Source organism: Haliaeetus albicilla, chromosome 9, assembly GCF_947461875.1.
Source record: "Haliaeetus albicilla chromosome 9, bHalAlb1.1, whole genome shotgun sequence".
Classification (NCBI taxonomy): Eukaryota; Metazoa; Chordata; class Aves; order Accipitriformes; family Accipitridae; genus Haliaeetus; species Haliaeetus albicilla.
The window spans coordinates 11,708,895-11,723,013 of NC_091491.1; the positions used below are offsets into that span (position 1 = coordinate 11,708,895).

At 45.9% G+C, this 14,119-nt stretch overlaps 1 protein-coding gene across 1 annotated transcript in view; it reads left to right on the forward strand.

Annotated features, from left to right (window-relative positions):
- The window catches only part of GALNT17 (polypeptide N-acetylgalactosaminyltransferase 17), a 216,548-nt gene that overhangs the window by 74,212 nt on the left and 128,217 nt on the right, over positions 1 to 14,119 (forward strand). The window contains exon 3 of the mRNA XM_069791502.1: positions 4,550 to 4,716. Within this exon, the coding sequence (XP_069647603.1) occupies positions 4,550 to 4,716 (167 nt within the window). The remainder of the gene's footprint in view (positions 1 to 4,549; positions 4,717 to 14,119) is intronic.

Here is a 14,119-nt window from a genome sequence, read left to right on the forward strand (position 1 = left end):
TCTCATCCTTCATTTGTTTCTGAATGGCTTCTTACATAAAGCAGTAACTGCAGAGAATTTGCAGTAAAAAATGTCCTCCGTAAATACATTTTATTTCATGTGGTTTTTTGCATGTTCTCCTGAGCAAGTTGGGCTTCATGTAGAATAAAGATCTTGGACCCGAGAAAGGTGTCAGCGTCCACAGTCCAGTAGTGCCGTGGCCTCTGTGTCCGTCCGCCTCCCTGGTTCCTTTGCGGGGCGGGTGGGGAGGACACTGGGAGTTGGTCCATGGACGTGCCAGGCAAAGGTTTATGCTGGGTCTGGTGTCTGTTGTCGGTCTGTCAATCTGTTTCTGGAGTGAAAAAAAGATGTGTCTGAGCCTTGGACCAAGGATGGAGTAAACCCCCTTTTTCCCCTGTTTAAGGACAAGTGACACTTCTCAATGAGAGCTCAGTGAGGTCCTTAAATTAAACCCAATGCCATACATTAGGAGGTTTTCAGCCTCTCAAAACTTAGAGAGTTTTGTGAGCATGGTTTAATAGGATGTAGTAGCATGATTTAATGGGACATAAAATGCCTCTTACTCTGATATCCCATTGATCTAAATGAGAGACAAAACTACAAGGGATCTGTTTCTTTTTGCTATTGATTCACAATATTTTGATATAAATCCTGCAAGCAGGTGCCAGCCTACCTTTAACTGAAGAGAGCAGGATTTAGTGGGGAAAATGTCACTGTGTAACCTGCACTAATTAGTTTACGGGTGTTGGCAAGTAACTAGTGTTCTGTGCTGTACCAGTCGAGTATTTCTCATCTAGCAAAGAGGAGGTTGTGAGGGATCAACTGCAGCGTGCTTCAGTTTTCTCCAGTCAGAAGTGTTTTCAGATGTAGAAGACCAGGTATTGCCCTTTTGTGAACTGGCACAGTGCCTCTGCTGTGCAGCTCTGCCTTGTGTCTGTGTGCAGATGTGTACTTGGCTGATGAGCACCTGATACATGGGGGAAAAAGTTACCAAAATGGCTTTTTGGTAATGATGGAAAACTAAAAGTGGACAAATTTAGGTTGAAAATGAGGTGCTGGTCTTTAACCCTATGTGTAACTCATCACTGACACCAACAGGAATGTATTGTCGTGGTCTCTCCATTGCATTTCATTTAAATTTAAAAGTTTTCAAATGGATGGAGTGTTCCCTTGGAAATCCAACTTACTGGACAGAGACTTGCTTGTGGGCAGACCAGATACAGTGTGAGCTGAGTGTTAGAAATAAAACCTGAGAGTCTCCTCCTAGAAGATGTGAGGAGCTGCGAAGGTTTTCCAGCCTACGTAAGAAATGGATTTGCTTTGGTGTTAATTCAGGTTCTAGAAAAGCTTGGCAAAAATCTCAGAATAACAGGTTTATTCCTAGAGCTTCTTGTCTCCCATGTGCTGCTTAGCCTTGAGCTTCCCTGAGAACTTTCTTGAATATCACATTTATCTCATTAATTGCTAATCCCTGAAGAGACCAGCCCATGGTCTGGGCTGACGACTACAGCTGTGCTAGAATCTGGTTCTGGCCCTGTGCACCCCCTTTTGGATAATTAGTAGGACTTGAATCCTGAATTTAGAGGTATTTTGGCCTGGGATCTGAATTTTGAAGGTACTGTCTGGCAAGCAGCCAAATGCTTTCTTGCCTGATGGTGATAACTCTGGGCAGAGGGGGAAGATGTGTCTCAGGCGTGGTTTGATAGCCTGTGCACTGCTTGGGTCTAGTCCCTGAACCCCTTGTCATTCCTCCTGCTGGGACATGGGGTTGGTGCTGGCTTTTCTGTGCCATTCCTCTCGGTTGTGCTTGAAACACTGAAGACAGGAGAAATTTCGTATCACGTATCTTCCCACCTTATGCAGAAAACGCAGCCCCTCAGGGTTGAGAAGGTGTTATGCTTTAGGGTATTGGGCAGGGGGTGTGTGGAGAAGGAGGTTAGAGCTGTAAGTTGGAGCGATGGGCAGCCCACCAGCCTCACCTGCCCGCTGCCGGCAGGAGCCAGCAGGGTCCTGACCTGCTGACCTACTGTAAGACAGTAAATCCTCCCCTAAACTGCTGCCTCAAATGTTTCTAGGAGTATAACAGTCAGACCTCTGTGCCTCTGCCTGTAAATGGTCTGAACGATAAGGCTGAACCACACAGTCCAGATCAGTCCCTTTTCTATTTAAAAAGCTTAGAAGAAAAAACCCCAACAAACCACGAACCAACCAAAACCCCACCACTTCCCATCTCACGTACTCGTTACTCCTGCTGGTTTTAGCAAGTTCTTCACTGGCCCTTCTAATTATGTTTGAGCACAAGGGTTTTTTTGTGGGTTTTTTTTTTTCCTTTTTTTTTCTCTTTTTTTTTTTTTTCCTCCCCTCCCTGGCCCAAGGAGTGCCCAGAAGCCCCGGGTGTTTCCCTGCAGCATGCATGAATAGCAGGTGGCTGTGGGCAGAGAGCATTGCTCGACCCACCTGCTTTTTACACCAGCAACTGAAGAGAGCCTGTGTGAGGAAGACTGACAAACTTGATGTTAATTTGGTTTTAAATTGCTGCCTTCCCCACTCAGTGGTTGCAACCAAAGCCACCGGCGAGCACAGTGTTTATGCAAAGCCTTTGCCTCCCCCCCGCCTGCCTTTGGAGAATTGCAGCTTTGTGCATATGAACAATGCGGGTATTTCACATGCCCATTCCTTCCCCGGACTTATCTCCTCTCGCTGTATCTTTGTTCGCCTGTCCGTGGCAAAGCAATCGGGGAAGGAGAACTGTGATAAGAGTGGTGCAGGGTGAATGCAAATGAGCAGGAGATGAACCTCAAAGGGCTTGGTTTGGATTTTCCTCCAAACCTCTTTGATCACAAACTGAGCTCTTTATCTCCCCGAAGCGTGCCCTGGGGGAAGGCTGCCCGGAGGTGTGCAGTGATTAAAAGGAAATACTCTGGCTTCTGTGCCCACCTTCTCTTCAGCTTGGCAGGTATCGACATATATCAAAAGCAGATTTTTAATCTCGGAGTCAGTTTAGTTTGACTCTTGTGGCAGGATCGCAGGGTCAATTGTCACTTTACCCCATCATGACTGTTCGTTCATTTTAAAGAGAGATCTTCCCTTTGGAAGACCTTTTTCAGCATTTGCTATGTTCCTTTTTGTAGAGAGCTTGGCTTGCTCTCGGGTAGGCAATAGTTAAATCAAGAAATACAACCTTGTTTTTATCCAGCATACTTGTTTAACTAAAGAAGATTCATAAAGAACTGTGTTTCTGTGAAAATCTTTGTCTCCCAAGTCTCATTTTGGAGTCTGAAGAATGCCTGCTGTTGCCTAAGAAACACCCAGTACAATTAAGTACAGAGTCATTGTTGGGGAGTCAATGAGCTTGAAGCCACACTGGGATGTCGTTTCTGCTTTAGGTCTTTCTTTGCTTATCTGGGCAGGATTTACTTGGTAAACGCTCATTGTAATTCTGCGAACACTGCTAATGTTGCATGTCTAATCTGTCATGAATGCGGAGAGGGAGCAGGGAGGCTCGTTTTCTTCTTCACTCGCACATATTTATTGTAGGGAAAGCCGGAGAGTTTGGTGAAATTGTTTGAAGTAGTTAAAGATCACCTGTTTGCTTTCTGCAAGTACTTTTATTAAGATTAGGTTTCTGGTTAGGATAAAGTGTGGCCTTAAAACATCATCTGTATCTCATTGGGAATGATCTGTGCTCCCTGGAGAGCTGTGGAAGACCTCTTCCACTTACAGCTACCAGAGCTCTGCTCCATGGGTGTCCTTGGTCTTGAGGTCTGGTGTATTGATGTAACATGAACCTGCTGCTTGCCAGGGATGGAGCTGGCTGGTAGGTGACCCGGGAGCTCCTTCCACTTCTGTCCCGCTCTGATGCACAGACACGTGTCTAAGCAGCTACCCAGCCACAAAACCAGCTCGACTTAAGCAATTACTCCTGAAACTCAGACAGATGATCACAAGTTTTGTTTTTAACCTATGCTGGCTGTGAAGTACAAAGACACCATGCTCTGCTGGGGCACTTCAGAGGCAGGAATGCATTCAGAAGTATCTGCAGAGAGAGCTAAAACATTTATTAAGACTATTTAACCAAGGGTCATTTCGTATTCATTTTGTTCCAAAGCAAATGGGAAGAAAATTCACAAGTGGCGTTTAAGATCAAAGCTAATTTCTGAGCACCTATTAATCTTAAAACAGAATAGCAATGTGGAGTTTTATGTTAAATGGTAAAAGCCATTTTCTCTCTTCTGGAGGCTGCTTTTTCCTACATGCCCACAGACATACATACACAGACGCACAAATACAACCTCAGTTAAGTGAACTCTGGATTTGCACCCTGCCATTGGTGCTCTCTGAGCCTGGAGGACACTCTCTGTCACTGCAATCTCATCCTAGACGGCACTGCTGAAATAAGGCACAGGCAGCTGTAATACGTGGCTGTGCAAAGCTGTGAGATGTCAGCCATCATCTTGCACTGCATATTAAATGTGTGCCTGACTCTAAGTGCTGCACTGTGTGCTCTGCTAACCCCTCTCTCTCTCTCTCTCTGCCCTTCGTGCTACAGGTGCAAAGAGCTGAAATACAGCAAGGACTTACCCCAGATCTCCATCATCTTCATCTTTGTGAACGAAGCACTCTCCGTTATCCTGCGATCAGTGCACAGTGCTGTTAATCATACGCCAGCTCACCTCCTGAAGGAGATTATCCTTGTGGATGACAACAGCGATGAAGGTTAGCAGTGCTGGGATCTCAGATCTCCAAAACACCAGGAGGGTGTTTAATTTCTTAAAAACTCGTGGAGAAGTCATGCTTCTTTGGGAGCGGTGACACTGCTAGGAGGCACATGGTGTGAGGTGGCGGGTGTGCTGGCTGGCACACTAGCTTTGTCTACCTCCTGTAGCAAAAAAGGAACAGGATCAAACCAAAGTTAAAATCTGAGATAATTACTGATTGAAAGTGTAGTGGAAAGCTAGAAGGCCAAAGAAAACCAGAAAGCCATCTTAACTTTCTCTTCACAGTAGCATTCAGAAGTTCTGGTTTCAGATATACCTTGTTTCTAATAACACCACTTTGGTTGTTGCAGAGATGCACCTTTAAATACTTACCACAGGGTTGAGGGACAAGAGCCTGGAGCCTAGTGAGCTAACCTGCTTTGGCCTCTTGTAGCGGTGTTAAATGAGATGTTTTCTCTGCGCGTGCCTCAGTTTCCCTATCTGTACAAATATGTCCCAGGCTAGGACTCTGTAGAGGCTCTCTTTCCTCTTATATTATGATTTTGATATGAGAAGTGTAAATAAAGAGGAAGAAGAGGAAACAAACGCACATGACCTGCTCAAGTCAGGCCACCACAAAACACGGAGGGGCATGTTAGGTTTCCCACATTACACACATGTTGTTTGGTTCAACCTGCTCTCACTCACTGTTGCAGTACCTTCCCTTCTGGCTTTTGATAATGCAAAGCTGCAGGAGGTGGTTTCATGTAGAAGCATTTTCAGACTCAGATTCGTCCAACATTTTTTTTTTCCTCATATACGGTTGGATAATGTCATTAGGGTAGTTAAAATCTTCATGAAGAACAGCAAATAGTTATTTTGACTACTGCCTTCTTTATTTGTACTGTGTGCTTTTAATATTATTTTAAAAAATAATAGACATGGGCTGTGGATGCTGTGATCAGAAGGGAAGAACAGGGAGGGTGCAGGACGTGGAGAGCTCATTTCCAGAGGGAGCCTGAGAGGTTGCTCGTCTGTCTGCAATGAGATGAGATGGTATACAGCAAGCTATTCAAGCCTGTAAAAATAGGCACTCAAATACCACAGTAATGAGCACCATAGAAAGCTGATGAATTATAATTACCAGTAAAAGAAACAGGAGGGCAGCTCCTCAGCTGATGGAAATCACAGCAGCTCTACTGCAAAAGCTCGGATGATGTGCACCAGCGAAGCTGTGGGATTTTGGAGCTGAAACTATTTGGCTAGTGAAGAGAAAGTGCAGGTGATCTGTCGCTGCGGTATTTAGCATTGCCCAGTACTATGAGATGCTGCTTTTCCAAATTTTACCATATCAATGGGGTGAAGAGAAGAACACTCTTTTAAAGAGAATCCATTGGTAATAATTATTGAGCTTCTCTACCCGTTGCCATGCACAAAGAAATATGTTTCTAAACAGCCTCCACCCATCATTCAGTATGCAGCACTGAGGCTAATACTGAGTCAAGTACTCTGGAGACATTATTGAAAGGCACAGGACAATGAAAAGAATCGTTTCACAAAGCATCGCTCCCCCCGCAATAAGCTGAGACTGCAGCTGGCAGTGAGGATAAAGACTGAAATCTCTTTATCCGCTGCTGAGATTGCAAGGCACCGTCTTCTGTGGTCTTCTGTGGTGGTTTGCTGTGAGGGCTGGGCTGGTGCTGTTGGGGTCTGGTGATGGGGCTGGATGGCAACAGGGTGTTGACAGGGTGGTAAGATGGGTAGCCAAAGCTTGTAGTATGTTCAGGCACTTCCAGCTCTGGGATTTCCTCTTTGTTCCTGTTTCTGCAGGCTAACCAAGCTGCCTGGGTTGTGTCAGAGGGCCTTATGGCACCCACCTAGCCAGGGAGGGAGATGACCCAAATTGAGGGACAAATTTGTAGATCATGTGCAGGAGGTGGGAAAATCCAAACCTGCTTGCCCACCTAGGCAACGTGCGCTCTGCATCCCACCAAGAGGATGCATTGATTGCTTCGGGATCGTGAGCGGCCAGGGTCATGCTGAGGGTTGTACAACACCTGAACACCAAGGTGGCTCTGTCCTCCAAAATCTCGTGATGGAAGTATACAAGGAGAGTGAGTGTAGGGAATGAGGTGATGCTATTAGCCGGTAGAGTTAGTTAGTAATGTCAGTACTGTGCTGTTGAGTCTTTGTAGGCATCATGACAAATAAGATCTTTAAGGAGGGATTTGAAGGAAGATAATGAGGTAGCTCAGCAGATGTTTATGCAGAGCTCCTCCCAAGCATGTAATAATCTAGTTTTCTCATGTATAAGAAATGAAACAAACCAGAACGTATCTCTGGGACCCATGCATTCACTCTCTGCATTGTCAAGGAGCTTCAATGACAGCAAAGAATTATTAATGGCAATAACATTGTCATATAGTTCCCACTAATGGTAGGAAATAATTGTGAGCAGCAATAGCAACATCATATAGTTGATGCTTTGGATATTACAAACAAAGTCGTAATATATAGATTTGGCTTCTACAGGAAAATAATTACAGGAAAATAGTTTCTTATGAGCTCTAAGATTTAGAGATGAATCCTGGAAGATCAAATGCTGGTGTTGAGCAGAGGATGGGGTTGCGTGGGTGTGACTTTGGTGGCTGTGATTGAACAAGAGAAGGCATTACTACTTTAGCTTCTTTGTGAGCAGCCATATGTCTGAGGGACAATTTGTATGGGTGTATGGCTTGTTGCTGTCGCCCAGGCAAAGCCTTTGGGGGCTCAATTTTATACATGTGAAAGAAGGTTGACCTTCAGAGAATAGTGGCTCAAAAGCAGTAGCTGTGTTGTACCCTGGTGGATAACCAGAAGCAGCTTCTGGGAAAGTTGCTAAAGGCTCATGAAAGTCTGTGGCTCGGGGCTGCACACTGGGGGGTTCCTGTGTAGGTTTTGTCAGGGAGCACTTTACACAGATGTGAAGAAGAAATACAGCTTATATGGGTAATTGAAGAACAAAGCATGTTCCCAAACCAAATATTAAAAGACGCCTGGGATTTCCAAGTCAATTTCAAGTTTTAAAATTAGTCCCAGGGATAGAGGTAAGAACTGCACAACCTGCGCACCCCGGCTGTTATTTGCCCTTCAGGTAGACCACTACCTAGTTACACAGACACGATGAAAACTTTTGGGTGTTTTGTAGTTTTCAGACTGGAACAAACTGCTTCTGAAGACTCATTAGATGGTTCTTGCTCTTAGCTTTGTTGTAATGTGGTATGTACAACACCACTGCACAACATAAAAGTATGTAATGACAGATTAAAAGTTAATAAACACAGTCATTTGGACTACTCATATCCAAGCTGTAAATAGATAAAAGATACCAATGATTGTAATGGGGGGGGAATCCCTCCTTGAAGGAAGAAGCTTGTGGAGTTGTAGTTCAACCCCCCTTGTCCCTTGAGCTGCACATTATAGTTCATAAAGACTTTTTTGGAGGCTGCTTTTGTTTGTGTTTCTTGCAGGGGTGTAATTACAAAGCTAGTGTGCAGGTTGTGTTTCTGAGTGATAACATGTTTCCTAGGTTGTTGGAGGGATGCAGCAATGTGCCCCTGAGATGTTACGTTATCTTGCAGCTGCACACTTTGTCTGAGTCTGTTGCTTAATCATCACCTGCTTTTTGGTGGTTTTTTTTGCTGTCTTTTAGTGTTTTTAATCTGGGATAATATCTCTTTGAAAAGCAAACCTCTCGGTATAAAAGAAAACCTTTGGATAAAGACTGCTTAAAGGAGCTGGCTACACTCAGGGAGACATGCTATGGGTTGTAATTTACCTCGGTGTAATGTATTAGCTGTAACTTGATACATCGCTTTCTTGTTTTGCAGCTCATTTCAACAGCAACAACAGTGGTTTGTGCATGCTCTCCCGGGAGCTGGCTCTCTTGTGTTTGGTGTGTGTTTGTGTTTAGAGGACGGTTTTAACAATTGCAAGAAGCTGAATCATATCTCAGCTTTTCCTAGGTGCTGGTCCAACCTAAGTGCCTAATTATTCCAAACTAAAGATGGGTTACTTAATTGCAACTGACCTGGTGCTGTCCCACTGGTGTTCAGGTCCCAGGCTTTAAGGCCCTGCCAAGGTGTGGAGGAGAGCAGCAAACCTGCTTGGTTTGTCTCTATTTGGCTTTTGGTGAACCAAATGCACCAGGCTTGCAGCTGAATGCACCTAGTGAGACCAGCTTTGCCTGTAACCGTGTATGAGAATTGATTCATGCACCTGCTCCCCTTTTCACAGTTTCCTCTTCAATATCTGCAGGCAAAAAGCTTCAAAGACTCACCTGGTTCTGAGTCTTGCTGCAAAAATTCTCATATTCATTTATTGCCTGTTGAAGGAGTTTCTTTTGTGAGTTCATGCTGCAGAAATCCAAGCCGTGATGGCTTTGGTGTTTCAGGCAGGCAAGAGCATGGGACAAGGGAGGACTGGTGTCTCCCATGGCACTGGAACACTCCCAGCCCTGACTCCTCTGTCCTCCAGCCTTCAGTGTTTCTGATAACAGCCTTGGGCTCTGTAGACTTCCCACCCAGCCTAGCCTGGCAAACACAACTATGTTTTCTTTAGGGGTGTAGAGGAGGTGCGGTATGCTGCCTAGGACTACTCAGGCATTGTTGTATAAGAAACTTTTTGCTGGTGGTAGTTCCTTGAGCTCCTCTGGTGCCATTGGTCTTTGCTCCTTTCTTTGTGTGGCAACACGCAGTTCCCATCTTTAGTTCTGTGGACTTCAACAGGATTTGGGGAGATTTGGGCAGGATTTGCATTGTGAAGCACTGAGCAGTGGATGTTCCTGCAGTTGCTTCAGGGCTAATGTCTGTGACATGGTTACTTTCAGTGGCATTAGGTGGTTCAATTTCTCTGGCAGGCCTATTTCCCAGGAAGCTCATGTAGGTGACAAAATACTTTGCAATAGATAACTTAAGTCATTGCAGCTGGCAGATGAGTTTTTTAATAGAGCAACAGGTCTATTGGATTCTAGTTCCTTGGACTTGCCCTTCAGTGAAGATCAATATGGACAGATGGAGAACAAAAGGCAGGATTGAAATTGAACCTGCTGGCATTTTCAGTAGGGTTTCTCTCTGCAATTCTTCCCTGGAAGTAGCTTGTGCAAGCTGGTAAAGACCTCCATGTGCAAATATTGATTGCATCCTTAATAAGCATGACTTAAGAATGATGTGGGTGTGCTCTGAAGGATGCTCCAGCAGGCTTCCTCAAAGGACATGTGAGTGCAGCGGGAAGAGTGCCATAGGGTACAGGAGAGAAAGGAGTCTCTAGATTCCATTGCAGAGCTTAGTTTGGGTCAAATTACTGCTTGTGTAGCCCATGTAGATCCATTCACTCAGGCCATGCACTTGTGAGGTATCTAAATATGTGGTCCTTTGATTAGGAAGGATGAGGGTGAGCTGGGGAGTGCCTGCTCTGCTCCCGTCTTGGCTCCTGACTTTTTGTTGTTACTTTGCATCCAGAGTTTCAGGTTATGAACACTAGGCTGATTATCATGCTAAAATTATCATTGGCTCAGTATCTTGTGGATATTCTCATTTTCAGCAATGAGCTTGAAGGGGCGAAAGCACCGGTATGACCCTGTGCAGGGCAGAGGTGAGGAGAATGGCAGCCAGTTATCTAAACTGCGAGATGCTTTCTCCCCTGCTGTAGTTTGCATGAAGTTCTGAAAATAGCAGATCCGAAGGCCAGGTTGCCAGTTTTTATGAAAGCTGACTTCCTTAAGCAAGGGTAACTTGTCCATTAGTGCAAGTCATTTTATTCCTGGTATACTACTTCAGACCTCCCAGCCTTCCTATTACAGCTCTGGGACGTGCTGTGAAGATACAACAATTGGGGATGAAACATTTCTTAAGTTAATATGACAGATGAAAACCTTTGCTGCTACTGACCTTAATGCAACAGCTCTCCGCATCCTCAGCCTGGAGCCACGCGTTCTGACAATGCACGTCAGAGCTGCCACGGGTTGTTTTCCTGTTACGCTAATGGCACTGAATGAAGAGACTGCTGAGTGAAGGAGAACGCAGGGTAAAATTAGGAATGACTTCAAACGACTTGGATTAAGATTAGATTTGCGAGTGAATTATGATTTCCAGCCTGCTGGAGTTCACATGGAGGCAGCTGAGCATGTCTGGTCCTGCAGGATCAGCATCTGCAGGACTAGGGGAGCTCTGACAGTGCGGCTGTGCCAGTGCTGGGGTTTCCGCTGATGCTTTTCGACAGCCACATCAGTCCTGCTGAGGGGTGAGGGGAGATCTGGGCCAAGGCTCACTTGATACTTGAACGGCAGTTTTGCAGAGCATTCCCAGAGACTGGCATTTCACTTTTGTTACCTAATACTGGCTTTTCCACACCTGCACTTCTGGATGTGCTGAGAAATTAAATACAAAGCCCATCCCATCCCTGTGCCTGCTGGCTGGACACCCAGTTGAGTTCTAAGTATGTATCTCATAATACCAAAATAGTGCTCAGCAGCCACTGTGCACTATGCCCTCTTCCTGCAGAGCTGCAAACCAGCTCAGAAGGGTGAGAGACCGGCAAAGGCCAGCACAGATGTGCAGCCATCCTCTCTGTTAGGGCTTGCCCAGGCATGTAAGAAAAGCAAATTCTCACTCAAAAGGCATGTGCTGTGTGGGCTGAGCCAGACTGGAAGGGAAGGCAGGAGGCAAAGCCTAGAAATCTGTGCAAGGTTGTGCAGGAAGCCCTTAGTGGAGAGAGGGCCTGGAACCACATTTCCTGTGTCTGGTTAATGCTTTAGTCTGAGTGTTTCTCTGCTTGGGCAGCAGCCTGTTAAGGATGCTTGTAGTGTGGGTTGTGGACAGGAGAGGCGCACTCTGGCTTCTGCTAATGAATGGGGTGGTGAGTTAGAATGATAGAATCATTTAGGTTGGAAAAGACCTTCAAGATCGAGTCCAACCATCATCCGTGCCCACTAAACCATGTTCTGGAGTACCTTGTCTACGTGCTTTTTGAATACCTCCAAGGGTGGTGACCCAACCACTTCCCTGGGCAGCCTATTCCAATGTCTGACAACCCTCTCAGTAAAAAAATTTTTCCTAATATCCAACCTAAATCTCCCTTGCCGCAACTTGAGGCCATTTTGTCTTGTCCTATCTCCAGCCACCTGACAGAAGAGACCAGCACCCACCTCACTACAACCCCCTTTCAGGTAGTTGTAGAGAGCAATAAGGTGTCCCCTCAGCCTCCTTTTCTCCAGACTGAACAGCCCCAGCTCCCTCAGCCGGTCCTCATAAGACTTGTGCTCCAGGCCCCTCACCAACTTGGTTGCCCTTCTCTGGACATGTTCAAGCACCTCAATGTCTTTCTTGTAGTGAGGGGCCCAAAACTGAACACAGTACTTGAGGTGCGGCCTCACCAGTGCCGAGTACAAGGGAACAATCACCTCCCTGCTCCTGCTGGCCACACTATTTCTGATACAGGCCAGGATGCCGTTGGCCTTCTTGGCCACCTGGGCACACTGCTGGCTCATGTTCAGCCGGCTGTCAGCCAGCACCCCCAGGTCTTTTTCTGCTGCGCAGCTTTCCAGCCACTCTTCCCCAAGCCTGTAGCGTTGCATGGGGTTGCTGTGACCCAAGTGCAGGACCCAGCACTTGGCCTTGTTGAAACTCATGCAATTGGCCTCGGCCCATTGATCCAGCCTGTCCAGATCTCTGTAGAGCTTTCCTACCCTCAAGCAGATAACTCTGCCTCCCAACTTGGTGTCATCTGCAAACTTGCTGAGGGTGCACTCAATCCCCTTGTCCAAATCATTGATAAAAGATATTAAACAGAACCGGGCCCAACACTGAGCCCTGGGGAACACCACTGGTGACCTGTCGCCAACCAGATTTCACCCCATTCAACACAACCCTCTGGGCTCGTCCATCCAGCCAGTTTTTCACCCAGTGAAGAGTACACTTGTCCAAGCCGGGAGACGCCAGCTTCTCAAGGAGTATGCCATGAGAGTCAGTGTCAAAGGCCTTGCTGAAGTCCAGGTAGATAACATCCACAGCCTTTTCCTCGCCCACTAGGCGGGTCACCTGGTCATAGAAGGAGATCAGGTTGGTCAGGCAGGACCTGCCTTTTGTAAACCCATGCTGACTGGGCCCGATCCGCTGCTTGTCCTGGACTTGCCATGTGGGTGCTCTCAAGACGAACTGTTCCATAATCTTCCCCGGTACTGAGGTCAGGCTGACAGGCCTGTAGTTCCCCAGATCCTCTCTCTGACCCTTCTCGTAAATGGATGTCGTCACCTGGTGCTGTTTTGGCAGGTGCATGGGTGTGGGGTGTGCTGTACTGGCCTTCATGCTCTCAGCAGATCAGTTCTTCACCTGTTGGCATCCAGCATCCTTTCAGAAAGGAGGAGGATGTGCCTGTGGCTCCCTTGGGTGTTTCCGATGGAGCTGCCTGTTACGCAGCATGGTGCGCGTAGGAATCTCTCAGGCTTCACCCTTTACTGCCTTTGGGACATGATGTTACAATTCTTCCCCTTTTCACTAGTGCTATGCTCTCCTTCAAGCTGCTCAAACAATTCCTGTGAAGATTTTTCCTGGTTTTGCTCAACTAAGATCAAAACTCTGATTTGAAAGCTGTTTTAATTGTTCAGTCTAGCCTGTAATGCAGTGGTCTGCAGCATTAATGACTTGCCTTCTGACAAAAACACATGAGATGCCAGTGCTATGCTTGTGGGGTTTCATCTGTCAAAAAATCTGTGTCTCTGTCTCCTTAAAACCATTCGGGAGAGTTGTTGTCTCCATAAAATACTGTTTTTTCTGAGTGGCTCAGCATGAAATTGAAGTTGCTGAGTTATGTACGTATGTGATGCAGATGCTTTGAATTGAGGAAGGGGCTCATTTGCTTTATTCTTTTTATTCCCACTTCAGCATAAAAGAGAAATGAGACTTTTGGGAAATTCATATGTGAGAGGAACCATCCCAGAAAGGCAGTCTGAAGAAGGCGTGGAAGGGAACAAATAATCTCTTTTCCTTTGATGATTTCTCAGGCGAAGCCCAGCAGATGGGACTTGCTGTTTACTCATTCGCTCTCCATTGCTGTGTTTCCTTCATGTAGGAGCCCACGCGTGCTCATGTGTCTCAAGTATTTTACCATGTGGACTATATTAATGGTGACTTTTGGGGTTTTTTTCTTTGTTTTTCTGGAGAGAGTGTATATGTAAAGGGTAGTAGACTATAATTTGGGGTCATGGACCATATCTTAATTATCTGCTGTCCTGGAGCCTCGTAGGGGTAAAAGACATTCTCAGGAACTGCTTTCATGGTGTTAAGAGTCTGTGTTGGTACACAGTGGTATTGCTTAGCTTTTACAGAGTACTTTTCATCAGTAGATCTTTATGCATTTAGCTGATGCACCAGGAAATAAAAGGACCA